Source organism: Hypomesus nipponensis, chromosome 2, assembly GCF_054491055.1.
Source record: "Hypomesus nipponensis isolate SF chromosome 2, ASM5449105v1, whole genome shotgun sequence".
Lineage (NCBI taxonomy): Eukaryota > Metazoa > Chordata > Actinopteri > Osmeriformes > Osmeridae > Hypomesus > Hypomesus nipponensis.
The window spans coordinates 1,569,653-1,591,957 of NC_140362.1; the positions used below are offsets into that span (position 1 = coordinate 1,569,653).

The following is a 22,305-nucleotide window of genomic DNA, read 5'->3' on the forward strand; positions in this document are numbered from 1 at the left end:
CCCCTGTTGCTTTGGATAAAACTGTTTGCTTGACCAATGCAAAAAGTGTATTTATTTTAAATGATTGGAAAACTAAAATGATGGGTGTTGAATTGGTTCTACTTACAATCATTTACAAACCAAAGCTGTGGTTAGTACAGTAAATAGTCAGATACTCACAGCTTGGTGGGTTGATGTCGATGCTTCTGGCTGTTTTCATAGGCAGGGATAATTTATGATCCTCTTTGGAACTCCAGTTCATTTCTGTACCTCCATCCATCTCAGGCTGAAACACATCTCCTCTGTTTCCTGCCACCATCTCCTCCATCTTGTCCAACAGCTCAGTGACCTGAGTATCATCACCCCTGTTCTTATTGTTGAGGACATGATACCTGTTCCCACATTTCTCAACAAGCCACTGGAGGGCCTTCCCTTCTCTCTCAATGTGCTGCTCAATGGTTATGTCTCCCAGACAGTCCCCACGAGTGAACAGCACTATAGTGTGATTCCAGACTCCCTCACTGAGAAGCTGCAGGTGTCCCTCTACAGAATTGGCTTCTTCCTCTGTGAATGAGACATCCAGCCGTATGACCAGGAGAATAGTGTGGGGTCCTGGAGGACACAGAGACACACTGCGTACTATCTCCTGTATAACCTGCTCAGTAGTCCTCTCTACAGGGAGATGCCCCCACCATCCTGGAGTGTCGACCACAGTGACCTGCCTCCCTGCTACTTCTCCCTGTCTCTTCACACACTGAGCATCCGCACTGTCAAACTCCTCTATGCTCAGGATGGTGTTTCTTGAAGACCTCTTCCCTGCATCTCTCCCCCCAGCAGCACAATCCTCAGCTCTGAGACAGGGAGGGAGTCACCTGACAGAGAGGGGGGGGAGAGAGAGGGGGGGGGGAGAGAGAGGGGGGGAGAGAGAGGGGGGGGGAGAGAGAGGGGGGGGGAGAGAGAGGGGGGGGGGGAGAGAGAGGGGGGGGAGAAGAGAGAGGGGGGAGAAGAGAGAGGGGGGGGGAGAAGAGAGAGGGGGGGAGAAGAGAGAGGGGGGAGAAGAGAGAGGGGGGGGGGAAGAGAGAGGGGGGGGGAAGAGAGGGGGGGGGAGAAGAGAGAGGGGGGGGGAGAGAGAGGGGGGGGAGAAGAGAGAGGGGGGGGAAGAGAGGGGGGGGGAGAGAGAGGGGGGGGAGAAGAGAGAGGGGGGCGAGAGAAGAGAGAGGGGGGGGGAGAGAGAGGGGGGGGGAGAAGAGAGAGGGGGGGGAGAGAGAGGGGGGGGAGAAGAGAGAGGGGGGGGGGAGAAGGATGAGTAGAGTCATTTCTAGTATGTTGCCTAAAAATATTCCTTACTTTGTATAAAAATCATACTGCATTGCTTTATATATTATAATGACTATAATCAAACACTATAACCAAATTCCACACTTCACAGTGTTACGACGTCACAAGGAGGAGATTTTCAAACAGCGCAATTGAATCTTCATTTTGTCAAAGGCGGAGAAGAACACGCAGGGCTTGGTTTACACTTATCGAAAATTCTAGCCACTGGGGGACCAAATGCATGCTTGGGGAACTCATATTAATGTTAAATAACCTCCTAAAGTTAAGTTTTCACGTCATGTGACCTTTAACAATTTACTTTATTTGTCAGTGCATTCATTTAGATTGATAATTCGGTCAAAAATAATCGCAGTATCTCAATCATGCTTGTAAAAGTGTTTAACCGGAAACAAACCGATGCACGCAGAATTCCACGTCAGCTCCTCTGACCTTGCCAAACAGTCACTGCAGCACGCACACGGAAGTCCAGATGTTTGGCACACAAGTCAGAATTGAGGTAGGCTAAGAAAACATGACAAAACTAAAGAGTTTCTAGATGATAGGCCTACCGATAATCTTATTTTGACTAAAACGTAAAAACAATATTACATGAAGCTCAAAAACTGTATTGGCGCTCAAATGAATGCAAATGTATTTTCCCGCTTGCATTAGCTATTGATGTCCCTGCCAAATCTGATATCAAACTTGCGTCCCTGAACTGTTGTATAGTGGGTTAAGCAAGGGGAGTTTCTATAGCCTAATAGTGCATTGTACGCGGCAAGCTTGAAAGAAATAAAGAGATATGAATAGGGGCCTGTGCTACAGTAGTGATTTATGTCTAACAACGCTTCTGGACTGAAGTGGGCTCAAAAGCGTTAGTACATGAGGCCCACAGTCTCACCGTGGATTAAAAGGAATACTTTCACGAAAGAACCATTTGATCGGATTACACAGATTTGTTTATTACAGCCAAGATTTAAACAGACTTTTCCTTTTGACCCACAACTTCAACACACCGGCGACCGTTAGTTTACCACTAGACATTCCCATTATTAGACAAAGACCTTGATTCTTTCTCCTCCCCCTTCCTGCTCTCTCCATCTTGGCCCATTGTATGTTTTGTTTAATGTGTTAGACTATCAAACTCTTACTAAAGCCAATAACATTTCCAATAAATCATTGTGTTTAATTTTAACCCGAGTATTCTAAACCCTCATGTTATTTGATCTGCTCTACACTCTACACAACAAATTCACTACTTTAAGATTATTAGACTGATTATTACGAAGGCTATTGTTAAAACACGGTTCTATAAGGTTTCCTTAGCCCCTTTTAACAAATTCTGAGGGGGCGTCCCGTTAAATAAATACTTTAGTATAGATTAAGGATTTCTAATCCCAAACTAGCAAACCCCCCTACAGCACCCTGTCTCATCACGTACCAACGAACACATTGCAGAGGTAGCAGAGATAACTTACTGATGAATGATCTGAGGATCTCTCTCTGCTTCTTCACCTTAGCCTCCCTCTGTTTCGCACGCATTTCTTTTGTTATTCTCCATACTTCCATCTTGTCCAGGATCTCTCTGTCCATCTTGTAGTGGCCTCCACTGTTTCCTGCCACCATTTCCTCCATCTTGTCCAGCAGCTCAGTGACCTGAGTGTCATCACGCCTGTTCTTATTGTTGAAGACATGATACCTGTTCCCACATTTTTCAACAAGCCACTGGAGGGCCTTCCCTTCTCTCTCAATGTGCTGCTCAATGGTTGTGTCTCCCAGACAGTCCCCACAGGTGAACAGCACTATAGTGTGACTCCAGACTCTCTCACTGAGAAGCTGCAGGTGTCCCTCTACTGATCTTCTGTGTTCCTCTGTGAATGAGACATCCAGTTTGATGACCAGGAGGATAGTGTGGGGTCCTGGAGGACACAGAGACACACTGCATAATATCTCCTGTTTAACCTGCTGAGTAGTTATATCTACAGGGAGATGTCTCCACCAACATGGAGTGTTGACCACAGTGACCTGCCTCCCTGCTACTTCTCCCTGTCTCTTCACACACTGAGCAACTGTCCTCAGGTCAAACTCCTCTCTGCCCAGGATGGTGTTTCCTGAAGACCTCTTCCCTTCATATCTCCCACCCAGCAGCACAATCCTCAGCTCTGAGAGATGGAGGGAGTCACACGAGAGAGAGAGAGAGAGAGAGAGAGAGAGAGAGAGAGAGAGAGAGAGAGAGAGAGAGAGAGAGAGAGAGAGAGAGAGAGAGAGAGAGAGAGATAGAGAGAGAGGGAGATAGAGAGAGAGAGAGAGGGAGAGAGGGAGAGAGAGAGAGAGAGAGAGAGAGAGAGAGAGAGAGAGAGAGAGAGAGAGAGAGAGAGGAGAGAGAGGGAGAGAGAGAGAGGGAGAGAGAGAGAGGGAGAGAGAGAGAGAGAGAGAGAGAGAGAGAGAGGGAGAGAGAGGGAGAGAGGGAGAGAGAGAGAGAGAGAGAGAGAGAGAGAGAGAGAGAGAGAGAGAGAGAGAGGAGAGAGAGGGAGAGGGAGAGAGAGAGAGAGAGAGAGAGAGGGAGCAGAAAAAGAGTGAACCAAGAAACAGAAACAATAACAGTTAAAATCATTGATTCATCTTGTTTTATATCATCTTATGTTGTAAATGTACTGAAGGATGGAAAGAGGGGTAAATTATACCGTGGGGGTAACCAAGACTGTCAAAAAATACAGTTAAAAATGCAATTTTGTATCATATGTCACCAAATCAATGAATTACATTTACACCTCAGATGGCGCCAAGGTTGCATAGGTTGCAAAACAATGGCCACCAGATACACGGACCGTAAACAAATCCTTTGTTTCCTCTTCTGAGCATGTGCAGGTCACATGAAAAATTATCTAAAGACTCGTACCCGAACAAACGATTTGTTCACCTTCAGACTGAGTTTTTCGGGTAAATGATTTGTTCATCTCCCAACTGAGTTTTCGGACACGAGTCTTTGGAATATTATGATGCCATTCCTGTTCATGGTGAGGTAACAAGTTTTAGGACCTAAACACTGGAATGAAAAAGTTTACCTGAAGCCATTGTTGATAGTCAGCAGCTTGTCTCCTTCTATCTTTACTCCTGAGGAGAACAGAGAAGGTCAAAAACAACTATTACATTTGCCAAGATAAGCCACGTTACTGTGGTGCCACGCAAACCTACGCCTAAGCAACATTTTGCTCAGGGCCCCTCCTACCTGCCCTGGAAAGCCATGGAAACCATTTGACACACAGTCAGAGAGAGAGAGAGAGAGAGAGAGAGAGAGAGAGAGAGAGAGAGAGAGAGAGAGAGAGAGAGAGAGAGAGAGAGAGAGAGAGAGAGAGAGAGAGAGAGAGAGAGAGAGAGAGAGGCGGGCGTGCGAGAGATGGACAGAGACAGAGGGAGAGCTGGTGTGTTTGAGACAGATGAGTAGATTAAATAAGAGTCAGAAAGTCAGGAAGGGAGGGAGGGACTATCAGAGCTGCTGGTAGAGGTGTTCATACTGGGGAAACATCACCAAGTCTAACTCTGCTATATCAACATGGGATTAGATTCAATTATTTAACACATTATCCCCTTCAACATCATCAACTCTCGAGACATAATGAACAGTGTGATCTAATCTAAAGCAGATTTACTGCCTTCTCTGAAACTGCTCTCTCTGTCATCACATGTTCTGTAATAACACCCAGTCCAGTAGACATCTGTACTGTAGACAATGATTAACAGGAATGACTGAATTATGAGCAACTGTACAATGGACAACTGTATGAGCAACTGTAATCTGCTTTTGTACTCAAAATCATCTACAGTACCATGACAAACTAACTACTGACAAACAGATATTACCATTAAACCCATTATAAGCCTTCATTCTCTACTAGATACAGTTATTCATGTGAGTGTTTAACCAAATGTTCCAACAGTTCAGCCATGTCTCTTGACCACACCCTGGTCCTCCATTCAGGAGGATTGTAGGTCTGAGCATTCAACTAGAATCCTCCTCACTTCCTGCCTGACCTGAACATGACCCCTGGAGGGACTTACCTCTGCTTTCTGCTGGTCTGAATTCACAAACACAACGTCTAGTCAAGCACGCCTGTCCTTCATGCTGAAGAAGAAATCTGTTTATGCCGTTTCCCCAACGAGGACTGTCTCTGGAACATTCTAGTTTCAAGTTCAGTATGATAGAACAGGTCAAAGTCTGGTCATATATTTGCTATCATTCATTCTAGTAACAGGTACACTGAGCAGTAAAATACAACAGGTCAGAGAGTCCAGTGATATAGACACCATCACGAAAGCTGTTTACTACTTAATATCAGGTAGGGCCTGGGTGTACTTTCAAATCAGATCATCAGAATAGTGTAGCTGATACAGAATACACAGCACTGTGTCCATCTACACCTGCTGTTACTCTGCACTAACTCATACATTATCTTTTTATTTTAAGTAATAAAATCATGTCAACAACATAGTTTCAATATCATTTGTTAGTATACTGCAAATTCATTTTTCCTTTATTTGTATTTAAATTGTCAATGAATATATTGTACATATAGTATATAAACTTGGCTGAAACACTGGTGTCATACCCTCATCCTAGGTCTAACACTGTTCTCTGCATGTTTTATTTGAAGCCAAGAGTTTTGTATAAAGCAGGGTCATTATTACCCAACATAGTTTTCATCACAAAACATGAGTCCTTTCTCCAGGACTATGTCAACAGTGGTCCGTACTCTGTCCTCCTTCACTGCCTCCATCTTCACTGCCTCCATCTTCACTGCCTCCTCCTTCACTGCCTTCACCTTCACTGCCTCCATCTTCACTGCCTCCATCTTCACTGCCTCCTCCTTCACTGCCTTCACCTTCACTGCCTCCATCTTCACTGCCTACACCTTCACTGCCTCCATCTCAGCATCGTTGATCACTCCCTCCTGCAGAAGTCCATCCAGCAGGTCATCCAGGACAGGCATCTTCACTCGCTCCACAAACGCCTGTCTTGCTGAACGCAGCTGCTTCTCTGCAAAGCCGGTCCTAGCAGGCTCAGATCTCTGTGGTTTAATCCCTGAGCTGTGGTGAGAAGGTCTGGATGTCTGGGAGCCGTAGCCAGAGCTCCTCAGAGACATGACATCAGATCTACCACCTCCCCACTCTGCAGAGACACACAGCAGGTCAGATACTGGGCTGGTTAGCTTCCTACTCAGGGACCACATCTATGGAACATTCAACTGACTGAAGGACAGACATACAGGCAGGCTAGCAGGTAAAGTATCTAGACAGACAGACAGGTAGACAGGCAGACAGGCATCTTACTCTCTGGGCTCCACAGCCATCCAGCCTCAGATCTCATAGCCAATAGGCTTGGTTTCTAGCCAATAGGCTAATTTGTAACCCCACTCCCTGGACTAAAGTTACGCATATGGTAACATATGATTGCCATACTATAGTTTCGGCAACCTTCGTTGAGATTTTGACTTTTGTGTGTTAAACAAAAAGATTAAATGTGATGACCAGTTTTTAACTCTGAATTTGAACAAAACCTGAATACAAAAGGACACTCCACTGCACTGAGTGTGGACGCGAGAGTTCTTGTCTTTCTCTGCAACAGATCCCTGTCAAATTTCACGTGAACTACACTTAGACATGTTTGTGGATGTTTAATCACATTTGTGGATTGTGTTTTACTTTTGTGGAAAGTAATTTACATTTGTGGATTGACACTTATTTGTATTGATCGTGATGCACACACTTCCTAAACCTTTGGTGTGATTTAGAACCCACAGATGAGGGAGCCAAAATAATCTCCCTGCATACCACTGACTGCCTCACATTTACATTGACTGCACCAACCACCAATGCACATGGAGGACACTTATATACCCACACCGGGAGGAAACCTTTACATTCTGCAATCAGAGAGGTTTCACAAAACCCACCTGTTCTCCTGAAGGCCCCTCAGCCGCAGACACGCCTGGCTGGCCTGGTTAGGACGCTGTCTGGAGGATGCTCAAGAGGCTCTCAGGACATGGAGGGCTCCACGAGTCCGTCACAGCCCTCCTGCTGTGCGGCCAGGTGTGACTGCACTCACCTGGGAATGACCAGGCAGATTTGCCAGCAGGTATAAATACCAGCGGTGGGATCAGGTCTCTGTCACAGTAGACAGGCTCACAGGGAGAACATGGAGAAGATAGGCTTGATGTGCTTCAGCTGTCTGCTACTCTCTGGTCTCCATCAGACTCAGGGGAAGATCTCAGGTACCGCCCTTCTGATCGTCTCTCTCTGTGTCTCTTCTGATCCTCTCTCTTTCTATCTCATTCTATCTCTCTAGCCCTCTTCTTTATGTCTCTCTTTGTCTCTCTCTGCCTCTCTGTCTATCTCTTTACCTCTTCTCTATGTCTCTCTCTCTCTTTCTATCTCTCTACCTCTCATCTCTCTGTATCTCTCTGTATCTTCTTCCTTTATTTTGGCTTTTTTGTATCTCTCATTCTCTCTCTTTTCCTCTGTTCCTTTATTGCCTGTTTCTCATTCGCTCTCTATTCCTCTCACTATCTCTCTTCTCTCCCTCTCTTCCTCTCTGTTCTAATGGTGATGTACAAAGCATTATGGGTATGGTAGTCCTTCATGCCGGTCTTCTTTCAGAGTATCAGATAGAGTCGGAGAGCCTGAGTCGATGTGAGTCTCTTCGAGGCGTGGCTGTAGCTCAACAACGCGACCACGTCCCACACTGCTTTGAGGATGGCAGGTTCAGGTGACTGAACACACCGTGTGTGTCTGTGTGTGGGAATGTGTCTGTGTGTGAATGTGTGTGTGTGAGTGTGTATGTATAAATGTGTTTGGACGTGTGTGTGAGAGAAGAGCAGTGTTTGTTAGGTGGGTGCAGTGCTGTTTGTGCGTGTGTGTGCTAACACTAACAGCTGTGTCTCAGGCAGGTGCAGTGTGTGTGTGTGTGTGTGTGTGTGCTAACACTAACAACTGTGTCTCAGGCAGGTGCAGTGTGTGTGTGTGTGTGTGTGTGTGTGTGCTGACACTAACAGCTGTGTATCTCAGGCAGGTGCAGTGCCGTGCGGGGGGAGAGGAGTGCTGGTGTGTCTCCCCAGATGGAGAGGAGATCCCTGGAAGCAGAAGCACAGGCTCACCTGTGACCTGTGAGGCCTTTACTACTGACTGATCATCACCCTCCTCGTCATCCTCATCACCATCCTAACCCTAAACCTAATCATAATCATACCAATAACCCCTGTGCACCTGAACCACCAGTGTTAACATCCTCCTTCCCTCTGTGTCCTGTCCTTCCTCCGCCCTGTGTGCCTGTAGGCCTGACCTCCTGCCAGCTGCAGAGACACAGGGCCCAGCTGGGGGGCGCTGATGCTGCCGGGCCCCAGTGCCAGGGGTCCGGGGAGTTCCAGCCCGTCCAGTGTGCCCCGGGCCGGGGGCAGTGCTGGTGTGTGGACCTGGACGGCATGGAGCTCTATGGGACCAGGCAGGATGGACCCCCCTCCCTCTGTCAGTTTACATCCTCACCATAGACCCATCCTGACTGGAGCGCTAGAGTGGAGGTCCTAGACTCCCAGACCCAGACTCAAACCCAGACAGACCCAGACCCAGACCTAGACAGACCCAGAACAGACCCAGACCAGACCAGACCAGATTGGACTATTAGATTAGATTGGACTGCACTACATTACTTTAAATCAGTCTTATGGAAAACATTTGGTCAATTGGAACATATGTAAGTGGTACATATGAGTAGAGTGTCCGTCATAACTGCTTTGATCACGGTAGTAACCTTGACCTCTAACCTCTGCCCCTCAGGTCCTGGCAGCTGTGAGGTGCGGGCGCGGCGTGTCCTCCACGGCAGAAGGGGGCGCTCCCCTCCTCAGTGTTCAGAGCAGGGCAGCTTCCTGCCCGTGCAGTGCCAGTTCGTCAACATGACAGACATGCAGGTGTTTGATATGCTGGCTAACTTCAACAGGTGGGAGAAACACACTGTGGTCAGTCATATTGGTAGTTTATTTGTTGAAGGCTGTGATGCTTCTCTCTGACGGTCCCTGTGGTTGTTGTCAGGTTTCCTGAGGACTTCCAGACCTTCAGCAGGTTCAGAAGATCCTTCCCTGAGGTCTCCTCCTTCTGTTCCTGCTCTGACAGCCGGGGCAGGGAGATCCCCAGCACAGGTAAAACACACACACAGTTACTCAGCACAGGTGACACACACACACAAACAGTTACCCAGCACAGGTGACACACACACACACACACACACAGCTACCCAGCACAGGTGACAAACACACACACACATATAAATGTCTAATTAAATTAAACTCTTGCTCAACCAGCACATTCTGAAACATTTAATCTTCATATCTATTTATTCAGTTTTATGTTACACATTTGTTTGTTGTGATCTGTGTGTGTGTGTACGTGCCTGTGTGTGTGTGTGTACGTGCCTGTGTGTGTGTGTGTGTGTGTGCAGGGGTGGAGCTGCTGCTTGATGACGTGTACGACACGGTGTTCTCTGGGCCAGTCCTGGGGCGCTCGTTCTCCCAGACCAACATGTACCGCATCCTGAGCCGGAGGTTCCTGGCCCTGCTTGCCGCTCTGACCGGCAGCTTCAGATGTACTCTACACACATTATCATACACTGCTGCTAACTGCTAACCGCTAACTGAACTAGGATCCTAGGTGTTTAAGTGTTGCTACCTGCTAACCGCTAATTGCTAACTGGTATCTCATCCAGAATCCCATGTGTTTAAGTGCTGCTAACTGTTAACCGTTAACCCCTAACTTAACCAGGATCCTATATATTTAAGTGCTGCCAGCTGCTAAGCACCCTCTCTCTTTCCCTCTTTCCCTCTTTCCCTCTTTCCCTCTTTCCCTCTTTCCCTCTTTCCCTCTTTCCCTCCCTCCCTCCCTCCCTCCCTCCCTCCCTCCCTCCCTCCCTCCCTCCCTCCCTCCCTCCCTCCCTCCCTCCCTCCCTCCCTCCCTCCCTCCCTCCCTCCCTCCCTCCCTCCCTCCCTCCCTCCCTCCCTCCCTCCCTCCCTCCCTCCCTCCATCCCCCCTGAAGGCCCCACCCCATGCGAGAGGGAGCGGTCAGCAGCTCTGCAGTCTTCCAGCGTGTTCGTGCCTTCCTGCGACACCGCTGGGGCGTTCCTGCCGGGGCAGTGCCAGGCGGGGGGCCAGTGCTGGTGTGTCGACCCCAGCGGGAGGGAGGTCTACGGGACCCGTCAGCAAGGAACCCCACCAGACTGTTAGCTACATCAACCTTACTGTACCCTTACAGCTATTAGCTACATCACCTTTACATTACCCTTACAGCTGTTAGCTACATTACCCTTACATTACCCTTACAGCTGTTAGCTACATCACCCTTACATTACCATTACAGCTGTTAGCTACATTACCCTTACATTACCATTACAGCTGTTAGCTACATCACCCTTACATTACCCTTACAGCTGTTAGCTACAATACCCTTACATTACCATTACAGCTGTTAGCTACATCACCCTTACATTACCCTTGCGCCAGTCAGCTACATTACTCTTACATTACCATTACAGCTACATTACCATTAAAGCTGTTTGCTACATTACTCTTACAGCTGTTGGCTACATTACCATTACAGCTGTTAGCTACATTAGCATTACAGCTGTTAGCTACATAGCTACATTACAATTACAGCTGTTAGCTACATTACTCTCACAGCTGTTAGCTACATTACCATTACAGCTGTTAGCTACATTACAGTTAATTCACTTAGCAGCACATGCTTTTATTCAATGTTTGTGTCTACTAGCTTCGTCGCAAAGCAACCATCTCAGCTCCCCGGCTCTGTGAAAAAAAATTATGACAGCAAAACAATAACATATTGATTACAGTAGCTAGCAAATTAATGTTTGACATTATTACTGTAACATGAATGCAGTAGTGCAAGTCTGCTGGGTGTTCCAGGTGAAGCGGAGAGCGACTGTAATGTCTGTCTGCTGGGTGTTCCAGGTGCAGCGGAGAGCGACTGTCCATCAGCGCGTCGCCGCGCCCTCTCCAGACTCCTCTCTGGGCCCCAGGCTCCCGCCGGCTCGTCCCAGCAGACGGAGGCCTCCCCTGGGGGCGAGCCGGACCGCCTGGCCCCCTGCAGCCCCCGCCTCCAGCAGCTCCAGCAGGCGCTGCGGGCCTCCCTGCCTGAGGAGCATCCAGCCAGCCTGGCCTCCAGCCTCACCCAGCTCCTCCAGGGCCTGTTCCCCTCCGGAGCCCTGGCGCTCCGGGCTCTCTCCGCCTCGCTGTCCGCCAGCCCCCGCAGGCTCCAGGAGAACCTCTTTGGAGGGAAGTTCCTGAAGAGCGCGGCCGCGTTCAACTTCAGTGGGACTGTGGGACCTAGAGGAACCCTGGGGTTGACCTCAGTCTTCAGCCAGGTGGGTTTGACCCAAAACCAGGAAGATCTGTTCCTGCTGGCCCAGACGCTCTCCTCCTCCTCCTCTTCCTCCTCCCACCAGATCAACCTGGACCAGAACATCTCTGACCCCTTTGGACGTACCGTCAACCTTAGACAAAACCAGGAGCTCCTGCTGCTGCTCAGCCAGATCCTGGAGACCCGCTCCTTCCAGTCCGCCCTGACCCAGGCCCTGACCCAGACCCGGGCCGAGTCCCCCAGCGAGTGGACCCAGCTGCTCACAGCCCTGCTTCCTGGCCCCCAGACCCCAGCCTGCCCCCCAGCCTCCCCCAGCCCCTACATCCCCAGCTGCACCCCTGGAGGGCAGTACCAGGAGCTGCAGTGTCTGGGCCGGGAGTGCTGGTGTGTGGACGAGCGGGGGCGGGAGGTGGAGGGGAGCCGCTCCCAGGACCGGAGCCCCCGCTGCCCCTCTCGGTGTGAGAGGGAGAGGGCCGCAGCCCTGAGGTCCAGGGCCAGCCAGCCGGCCGGGGTGGACAGCTTCATCCCTAAGTGCCTGGAGGACGGGGGCTACGTGGCCCTGCAGTGTGTGGGCCACACGTGCTTCTGTGTGGACACTGCTGGACAGAGACAGAGCCCTATCATGGCTGGGGAGACGCTTCAGTGTGAGGATCTGTCTGTCTGTCTGTCTGTCTGTCTGTCTGTCTCTGTGTGTCTGTCTGCGTATCTGTCTGTCTGTTTGTCTGTCTGTCTGTGTATCTGTCTGTCTGTCTGTCTGTCTGTGTATCTGTCTGTCTGTGTATCTGTCTGTCTGTCTGTCTGTCTGTCTGTCTGTCTGTCTGTCTGTGTATCTGTCTGTCTGTCTGTCTAGTTGTGTATCTGTCTGTCTGTCTGTCTGTCTGTCTGTCTGTTTGTCTGTCTGTCTGTGTATCTGTCTGTCTGTCTGTCTGTCTGTCTGTCTGTCTGTCTGTCTGTCTGTCTGTCGGTCTGTCTAGTTGTGTATCTGTCTGTCTGTCTGTGTATCTGTCTGTCTGTCTGTCTGTCTGTGTGTCTGTGTATCTGTCTGTCTGTCTATGCCTGTCTGTCCACACACACACTCCCATGTACACACACCTACACCTCCTACATCTTCTGTATCCTAATGGCCTTGTGTGTGCCCCCAGGTCCTAGTGCCTGCCAGACCAGGGCCTCCCAGCTCTTCATGCAGCAGGTGAGCTCAGCTCTGAGAGACCCAGCGGCCGTGTCTGATCTCTCTGCCTTCTACGTCCCCCACTGCGCCCCCGACGGCACCTGGCTTCCTGTCCAGTGCGACGGCCCCCCAGAACAGGCCTTCCAGTTCTACCAGGAATGGACCAATCAGAACAGTGCGGGCCGGGAACTTCCTGTGTCTGAGCTTCTGGCGATACTGAGGGCTTATGGGAACAGTAGTTCTGCCATGGCCTCGTTCGGGGGCTTTCTGGAGGAGCTGTATGCAGCTGGACACCAGAGAGTCTTCCCAGGCCTGCGAGCGTTCCCCCAGCTGGGAGACATGCCCAGGGAGGTCCTGGAGGGGCGTGGGGGTGCTCTGAGGGGGCCCGGGGGGCTCCTGGACCCCCTGGCTGTGTGGGAGCTTCTGAGGGGGCAGGGAGGCCACTATCCGGGGTCCTTGGCTGACTTCAGCCTGCCTCTGCAGCACCTGGACCTGCGTCGGTGCTGGTGTGTCTCCCAGGGTGGAGAGGAGATCCAAGGAACCAAGGCCCTGGCCAATCAGGTCCCTGCTTGTGAGTCACTTCCTGTTGACTGGACTGATGAAGATGGTTGTGGGAGGAGTCTAAGAAGGTTTAATGGGTTCTCCTTCCTTCATGTCTCTCTCCGCTTCCTCCTTTATACTCCCTCTCTCTCTCTCTTTCTGTCACTCACTCTCTCACACCCTTCCTCCCTCCTCTGTCTCTCTCTCTCTCTCTCTCTCTCTCTCTCTCTCTCTCTCTCTCTCTGTCTCTCCCACCCCCTCTCCCTTCCTCTCTGTCTTTCCAGGCCCTGGTTCTTGTGCTGTGGTGCAGCGTGAGGTAGAAGACTTCCTGGAAGGGGCAGAGCAGATCATCTCCATCTCCAACTCCTCCCACTTTCCCTTGGGCGCTGGCTTCCTATTGGCCGAGGGGCTCCGTTTCACCCAGGAAGAGTCCCTCCATGCTCTGTCCCCGGGGGAGGAGCTACTCTACAGCAGGCTGATGAGTCACTCCAACGCTGCGCTACAATTGGCCGCCCACTCCAGTAAGAATAATAAGGGATATAAACATAACTTCTTCCTCAGACATCATTTGGTTTTCCAATTGAACTATCCAGTTATACTATAATCACAAGACTAAAATAGTAAAGCATAACATGTGCCATAAGCCAGCTATAACTCTACCTCACCTGCTGTGTGTGTGTGTGTGCCCTCCAGCCCTCCAGTTCTCCTGGCAGAGCAAGCAGGGTGTGTCTGAGGACAGACCCGTGCTGAGGCTGGGCTACCAGCCCTACTCTCCTCAGTGTGACGCCACAGGAGCCTGGCTACCCACTCAGTGCCACACCAGCACAGGTCAGGCCTGCAACACCTGTGTGTGTGTGTGTGTGTGTGTTCATGTCTGTGGTGACTGATGAGTGTGTGTGTGTGTGTGTTCATGTCTGTGGTGCCTGATGGGTGTGTGTGTGTGTGTGTGTGTGTTCATGTCTGTGGTGACTGATGAGTGTGTGTGTGTGTGTGTTCATGTCTTTGGTGACTGATGAGTGTGTGTGTGTGTGTGTGTGTGTGTGTGTGTGTGTGTGTGTAGGTCAGTGCTGGTGTGTTGATAAAGAAGGAGAGTACACCCCAGGATCCCTGACCAGTCGTCCCCTGAAACCACTGCAATGTAAGATCACACACTCTCTCTCACACACATGTACACACACTCACATGTGCACACACACACACACACACCCCTGCATACTCTCTGTCACACACACACACAGACAGACGTCCTCTCTCACAGAGGGTGTTGATGTGTGTGTGTTTCTCTTTAGGTCAGACTCCATGTCAGAGAGCAGCTTCTCAGGCTCTGCTTTCTGATTGGACGCCATCAGTCTCTGACATCACCACGCCATCCTCCTACAGCCCATCATGTGATGCGGTGTGTATGCAAGTTCATCTTTATGTTCATTTGAGCAACATTCGTTTGTACACTATTTGTCTACCTGTTGGTTTGTGCTCATCTTTACTCGGCTGTGGTGGTTGGAAGGCCTGCTGGTCTACAAGGAATGAACCTTGGACTTGCTGTTGTTGTGTCCAGGCTGGTCAGTTCTCGGTGCTGCAGAGGGGGGGTCCAGACCAGGCCTGGTGTGTGACACCTGAGACAGGAGACAGTGTGCAGCCTGCAGACCCCAGCGCCCCTGGAGAGCTCACCTGTACACACACCTCCTACACACTCTCTCACACACACACACTCACACACACACACACACACACACTCTCACACACACACACACACACACACCCACATTACATACAAACACCTGCTCACCGGCACTCACCCTGCAACATTCCATTTAAGTCAGGAAGTAAATATTGTAGCGTTTGTTCTCCGTGGGAGTGCTGTGCTGAGGTGTGATTGTTTCGTCTCCAGGCCCCAGCCTGTGCCTGCTGCTGCGAGGGGCTGCCGGGCGGAGGCAGGTGGGGCTGGGCTACCAGCCGGAGTGCCGGGCAGATGGCAGCTTCTCTCCATCCCAGTGTGACGTCACACACTGCTGGTGTGTGTCCCCAGACGGCCGGGAGCTGACCGGGACCCGGAGCACACGCAGCAAGGGAGCCACACCCCCCTGTGACAGTACGGTCACTGTCACCTCTGTCCTCTCTCTCTCTGTCTGTCTGTGACAGTACGGTCACTGTCACCTCTGTCCTCTCTCTCTCTGTCTGTCTGTGACAGTACGGTCACTGTCACCTCTGTCCTCTCTCTCTCTCTCTCTCTCTCTCTCTCTCTCTCTCTCTCTCTCAGTTCAGTTCAGTTCAGTTCAAAGGGCTTTATTGGCATGAAAAACAACAATTGTTCATATTGCCAAAGCAACAGTAGGATTACAGAAATATTATTCAATCATGGCCTTATATATATATTTATATTTCATACACTTACATACAGAGAGACTTACACAGCAGTTTACAGTAACATATACATACGTGTAGCTACACCACACAGGTGTACAACTTGTATCCATGTTATTATCATTCAAGTTGGTATATTATTAATGTTGCCAAATAATCGCTATAAATAAATACATAAATAAGTAAATAGATACACACACGTATGTATATATACACATATATATACACATACATATATACATATGCAAAATCAAATACTAGGTTTCAAATTCTGAAAAATTACAGTAACATTTAAACAAAATATTAAAACAAAAATGAAAACATGTTGTGTTTGCCATATTATACATTTATCTCATTGTGGCTGTCTCTGAGGGCATGACAGGCTGATACATACTTTGCTGCTAAAATACAGCAGTTAGGTTTTTCTCCCAATAAATAAACCAGTCTCTCTCTATTTGTTACATTTTCAAATTCCTTGTATATGCTGGTAATTTGGGGGAAGTATTTGGTTCGAATGTCTTTATAGTGGTCACATTCTGTTAGGAAGTGGAGCTCTGTCTCCACTTCTCCCTGTGAGCAGACGGAGCACAGCCTCTCCTCTCTGGGCAGCCATCTCCGTCTGTGACGGCCTGTCTCTATAGCCAGGCTGTGCTCACTGAGTCTGTATTTAGTTAATGTCTTCCTTATTTTTGGTTCAGACACAGTGATCAGGTATTCTGCCATTGTGTACTGTCTTTTTAGATTCAAATAGCATTCTAATTTATTTTGCTTTTGTGTAACTTCTTTCCAGTAAATAATGTACATTTCTTTTTGTTGGTTTGCTATTTGTTTTGGATTAATAAGGTGTCTGCTGTCTTGAGACTTTGTAGGGTTTGGTGAGCAGAGCCTCTGGACTAGCTGGATGAGGGGACTCTTATCTGGCTTCATCTTGTGGCATAGAAGGGCTTTGTGGTGGAAGGTATTTTCATCACTTTGGCTAAGGTGTAGGTAGAATTTAGTTGCTCTTTTTTGTATTTTGATAATTAAAGGATACACTCCTAATTCAGCTCTGCAGGCATTGTTTGGGGTTTTGCGTTGAACTCTTAATATGTTTTTACAGAATTCTGCGTGCAGGCTTTCTATGGGGTGTTTGTCCCACTTGGCAAATTCTTGGTTTGTAGGTGGGCCCCAGATTTCACAGCCATATATTGCAATGGGTTCTATAATGGATTCAATAATTTTAAGCCAGATTTTGATTGGGATGTCAATTTTAACATTTCTTTTGATGGCGTAAAAAGCCCTTCGTGCCTTGTCTCTCAGGTCATTTGCAGCTTTTTGAAAGTGGCCTGTGGTGCTGATGTTTAGACCAAGGTAAGTATAATTTTTGGTGTATTCTAATTGGTTAGTTCCCAGGAGGAATCGATATTTGGGATCTTGATTTCTGGTTCTTTTTTGGAAAACAAGAATTTTAGTCTTTTTTAGATTGACTGTTAGGGCCCAATTTTGACAGAATCTGTGCAGCAGGTCTAGATGTTGCTGTAGTCCCTCCTTGGTTGGGGACAGAAGCACAAGGTCATCTGCAAAGAGGAGGCATTTGACCTCTGTGTCCAGGAGAGGGATTCCAGGTGCTGTTGACTGTTCTAGTTCCCTTGCCAGACCATTTATGTCTCTCTCTCTCTCTCTCTGTCTGTGACAGTACGGTCACTGTCACCTCTGACCTCTCTCTCTCTCTGTCTGTGACAGAATGGTCATTGTTACCTCTGATCTCTCTGTCTGTCTGTCTGTCTGTCTCTCTCTCTCTCTCTCTCTCTCTCTCTCTCTCTCTCTCTCTCTGTCTGTCTGTCTGTCTGTCTGTCTGTCTCTCTCTCTCTCTCTCTCTCTCTCTCTCTCTCTCTCTCTCTCTCTCTCTCTCTCTCTCTCTGTCTGTCTGTCTGTCTGTCTGTCTGTCTGTCTCTCTCTCTCTCTCTCTCTCTCTCTCTCTCTCTCTCTCTCTCTCTCTCTCTGTCTCTGTCTGTCTCTCTTTCTCTCTCTCTCTCTTTCTCTCTCTCTCTCTCTCTCTCTCTCTCTCTCTCTCTCTCTCTCTCTCTCTCTCTCTCTCTCTCTCTCTCTCTCTCTCTCTCTCTCTCTCTCTCTCTCTCTCTCTCTCTCTCTCTCTCTCTCTCTCTCTCTCTCTCTCTCTCTCTCTCTCTCTCTCTCTCTCTCTCTCTCTCTCTCTCTCTCTCTCTCTCTCTCTCTCTCTCTCTCTCTCTCTCTCTCTCTCTCTCTCTCTCTCTCTCTCTCTCTCTCTCTCTCTCTCTCTCTCTCTCTCTCTCTCTCTCTCTCTCTCTCTCTCTCTCTCTCTCTCTCTCTCTCTCCTTGACCCAGACTCTCTAACGTGATTCCTGTCTCCTCAGGTCCCCAGTGTCCTTCTCCCTTCACCGCTGACGCCTCCATCTCCCAGGGTGCACTGCTGTGTCGCTCCCAGGCCCTGGGTGTACAGCAGAAACAGAGCTGTGACCTCATCTGTCACCATGGCTACGACAGTGCACTTCCTGTCAAGAGCTTCCTGTGTGATGTCGACACCCAGACCTGGCTGGAGGACGCCCCACTGCCTCAAGCCTGCCAGAGTAACTCACCCTGAGCCCTGACCCCTGAGCCTTGACCCCTGAGCCCTGACCCCCGACCCTGCCAGAGTAACTCACCCTGAGCCCTGACCCCTGAGCCTTGACTCCTGAGCCTTGACCCCTGAGCCCTGACCCCCGACCCTGCCAGAGTAAATCACCCTGACCCCTGACTCCTGAGCCTTGACCCCTGAGCCTTGACCCTGCCAGAGTAACTCACCCTGACCCCTGACCCTGCCAGAGTAACTCACCCTGACCCCTGACCCTGCCAGAGTAACTCACCCTGACCCCTGACCCTTGACCCTTAATCCTGCCAGAGTAACTCACCCTGACCCCTGACCCTTGACCCCTAACCCTGCCAGAGTAACTCACCCTGACCCCTGACCCTTGACCCCTGACCCTGCCAGAGTAACTCACCCTGGCCCCTGACCCTGCCAGAGTAACTCACCCTGACCCATCCTAACCATATGTGTGTGTATGTGTGTGTGTTCCAGAGGTCCAGGTGTACCAGACAGTGCAGTCCTCTGTGCTAGTCCAGCTGTCTCTCTCTGAGTCTGCACAGCCCTGCTCTTCCTCCAGCCTGCAAGCTTCCCTGCTCACAGACATGAGAGCCCAGGGCCTCTGCAGCCTGCAGGTGTGTGTGTGTGTGTGATCTTGTCTTCTGTGCAGCTGTCTCCAGGTGTGTGTGTGTGATCCTGTCTTCTGTGCAGCTGTCTCCAGGTGTGTGTGTGTGATCCTGTCTTCTGTGTAGCTGTCTCCAGGTGTGTGTGTGATCCTGTCTTCTGTGTAGCTGTCTCCAGGTGTGTGTGTGTGATCCCGTCTTCTGTGTAGCTCTCTCCCCTAGAGTCCTCGGTGTCTGTGTGTGAAGAGGACTCGGTGCGTGTGGAGTGTGTGAGCGAGGGAGGGGTCATGCTGGAGGTCGTCTGGAGGGCGTCTCTGTTTGACCTCCCGGTCGCCGCGCTGCCTGATCTCCATGACATTGGTGAGGAGACTCACTAACAGAGCACCCATCAGACAGCACTAACAGAGCACATATTAGACAGCACTAACAGAGCACCCATTAGACAGCACTAACAGCACCCATCAGACAGCACTAACAGAGCACCCATTAGACAGCACTAACAGAGCACCCATCAGACAGCACTAACAGCACCCATCAGACAGCACTAACAGAGAACCCATCAGACAGCACTAACAGAGCACATATTAGACAGCACTAACAGAGCACCTATTAGACAGCACTAACAGAGCACTCATCAGACAGCAGTAACAGAGCACCTATTAGACAGCACTAACAGAGCACCTATCAGACAGCACTAACAGAGCACCTATTAGACAGCACTAACAGAGCACCTATCAGACAGCACTAACAGAGCACCTATTAGACAGCACTAACAGGGCACCTATCAGACAGCACTAACAGAGCACCTATTAGACAGCACTAACAGAGCACCTATCAGACAGCACTAACAGAGCACCTATTAGACAGCACTAACAGGGCACCTATCAGACAGCACTAACAGAGCACCTATTAGACAGCACTAACAGGGCACCTATCAGACAGCACTAACAGAACCTGCCTCTCTCTCATGTGTAACCCGTCTCTCTCTCCAGACGTAGCTCTGGGTGAGGCCAGGCTCCAGGCAGGACTACTGGGGCTTCTGGGTAGGGTGCCGTATCACTCCATCGTGACCTCTGACCCCCAAGTGGTCTTCACCTCTCCCCCCACCTTTGGCTGCTCGCCTGGGTACCAGCCTGGTACAGCGGGCACCGGCTGTGGTACGTCCCCCTGTTCTCTCTGCCTCTCTCTCTCTCTCTCTCTCTCTCTCTCTACCACCCTGTAGAGACGCTCTCTCTCTCCCTCTCTCTCTACCACCCTGTAGAGACGCTCTCCCTCTTTCTCTCTATCTCTTTCTCCACACCTGTACAGAAGCTCTCTCTCTTTCTCTCCGCCGTTCTATCTCCTTTCTTGTATCTCTCTATCTCCCCATTTCTTATTGTCTCTCTTGTTTCTCTCAGCCTTGCTCTCCCCGCTCTCTCTCTAACGCTCTCTCTTTATTTCTCTCTCTCTCCCCCGCCCCCCCTCCCCCCTCCCCCCTCCCCAGTGCTGTGTCCTGCAGGTGCGTTCTCCAGTGGGGGGGTGTGTCGGCCCTGTCCCCCGGGCTCCTACCAGGAAGAGGGGGGTCAGGACTTCTGCAGCCCCTGTCCCAGAGACAGCACCACGGCTGCAGCCGGAGCATCCTCTAAGAAACACTGTACGAAGCTAGGCTAACCGCTAGTAAACACACTAAGAGGCTAGGCTAACCACTAGTAAACACACTAAGAGGCTAGGCTAACCGCTTGTAAACACAAGGAGGGGCTAGGCTAACCGCTTGTAAACACTGTGAGGTGCTAGGCTAACCAATAGTAAACACAGTGAGGGGCCAGGCTAACCGCTTGTAAACACAAGGAGGGGCTAGGCTAACCGCTAGTAAACACAAGGAGGGGCTAGGCTAACCGCTTGTAAACACTGTGAGGTGCTAGGCTAACCAATAGTAAACACAGTGAGGGGCCAGGCTAACCGCTTGTAAACACTGTGAGGTGCTAGGCTAACCGCTAGTAAACACTGTGAGGGGCTAGGCTAACCGCTAGTAAACACTGTGAGGTGCTAGGCTAACCAATAGTAAACACAGTGAGGGGCCAGGCTAACCGCTTGTAAACACTGTGAGCGGCTAACCGCTAGTTAACTTCTTATCTCTCTCTCTCATATGTGTGTGTGTGTACCCCGCAGGCATGACAGAGTGCCAGCGCAAAGGACTACAGTGTTCTGAGAGAGGGGACTTCCTGTTGGCCCAGAAGGACTTCCTGTCAGGGAGATGGGTGTGTGTGACGGCCGGGGGGGCAGAGCTAGCGTGGACAAACAGGGAGGAGCCTCTATCCGAGGAAGAGTGTAAAGGTACCTCAACTGTCCAGGAGGAGGAAGTGGTTTAGCAAGACAGACAACAGATACAAGACAGAAGAGTTTCAGTATGTCCTGTGTGTGTGTGTGTGTGCAGTGCTGGGGGGGTTTGAAGACGTTCCCACATCCAGACTCATCCTGGAAGCTGAAGACTCACACCTGCTCAGGTCCCAGTCATCTAACACCACCCTGGAGAAACATCTCCTCACCTGCCTTCAAGGTCCCAGTGAAACACAGGCAGCTCTCTCTTCTTCCTCCCTTTCCTCCCTTCTCATGCTCTCTCCTCTTCCTCCCTCTCCTCCCTTCTCATGCTCTCTCTTCTTCCTCCCTCTCCTCCCTTCTCATCCTCTCTCCTCTTTGCTCCTCTCTCTTCTCTCTCCTCTCCTCCATCCTCAACAACCACACCTTCTTGTGGTTTACTGCTTTATTAAAATATCTTATAAAGAATGATGAACTGAAGCTGATTGAATATCAATAATCTTGCGAAGCCCTATGGATATTGCACATTTGTTAAAACGTGTTGATTGAGTGTTGGTCAGTGGTTGAATGGTGCTGCATGTTGTGGTGTCTCAGCGTGTGCTCAGGAGCAGAGCTGCCACCACCTGGCGGTGTCCTCCTCAGCAGGGGGCCAGGCTCACTGTGAGCTCTACAGCCAGCAGCCCTCCAACCTGCACTGCAACACCTCCGACCAGGTACGCTCTCTCCTGGAGACCAGGTACGCTCTCTCCTGGAGACCAGGTACGTTCTCTCCTGGAGACCAGGTACACTCTCTCTCTCTCCTGGAGACCAGGTACACTCTCCTGGAGACCAGGTACACTCTCTCCTGGAGACCAGGTACACTCTCTCTCTCCTGGAGACCAGGTACACTCTGTCCTGGAGACCAGGTACACTCTCTCCTGGAGACCAGGTACACTCTCTCTCTCCTGGAGACCAGGTACACTCTCCTGGAGACCAGGTACACTCTCTCCTGGAGACCAGGCACGCTGTCTCCTGGAGACCAGGTACA

The 22,305-nt window shown here is 50.0% G+C and overlaps 1 protein-coding gene and 1 pseudogene across 1 annotated transcript in view; one reads left to right on the forward strand and one right to left on the reverse strand.

Moving 5' to 3' along the window:
• Positions 1-112: 112 nt before the first annotated feature.
• LOC146300337 (GTPase IMAP family member 8-like) lies at positions 113-6,191 on the reverse strand (annotated as a pseudogene).
• Positions 6,192-7,489: 1,298 nt separating this feature from the next.
• Positions 7,490-22,305, forward strand: part of tg (thyroglobulin) — a 28,047-nt gene continuing 13,231 nt past the window's right edge. The window contains 24 exon segments of the mRNA XM_084706495.1: positions 7,490-7,565; positions 7,951-8,059; positions 8,359-8,456; positions 8,626-8,814; positions 9,124-9,283; positions 9,376-9,482; positions 9,782-9,925; positions 10,373-10,555; positions 11,305-12,357; positions 12,856-13,452; positions 13,706-13,942; positions 14,115-14,249; positions 14,482-14,559; positions 14,711-14,817; positions 14,977-15,091; positions 15,310-15,510; positions 18,155-18,367; positions 18,856-18,995; positions 19,193-19,343; positions 19,976-20,140; positions 20,467-20,616; positions 21,132-21,296; positions 21,397-21,519; positions 21,873-21,991. Coding sequence (XP_084562621.1) covers positions 7,490-7,565; positions 7,951-8,059; positions 8,359-8,456; positions 8,626-8,814; positions 9,124-9,283; positions 9,376-9,482; positions 9,782-9,925; positions 10,373-10,555; positions 11,305-12,357; positions 12,856-13,452; positions 13,706-13,942; positions 14,115-14,249; positions 14,482-14,559; positions 14,711-14,817; positions 14,977-15,091; positions 15,310-15,510; positions 18,155-18,367; positions 18,856-18,995; positions 19,193-19,343; positions 19,976-20,140; positions 20,467-20,616; positions 21,132-21,296; positions 21,397-21,519; positions 21,873-21,991 — 4,815 coding nt within the window.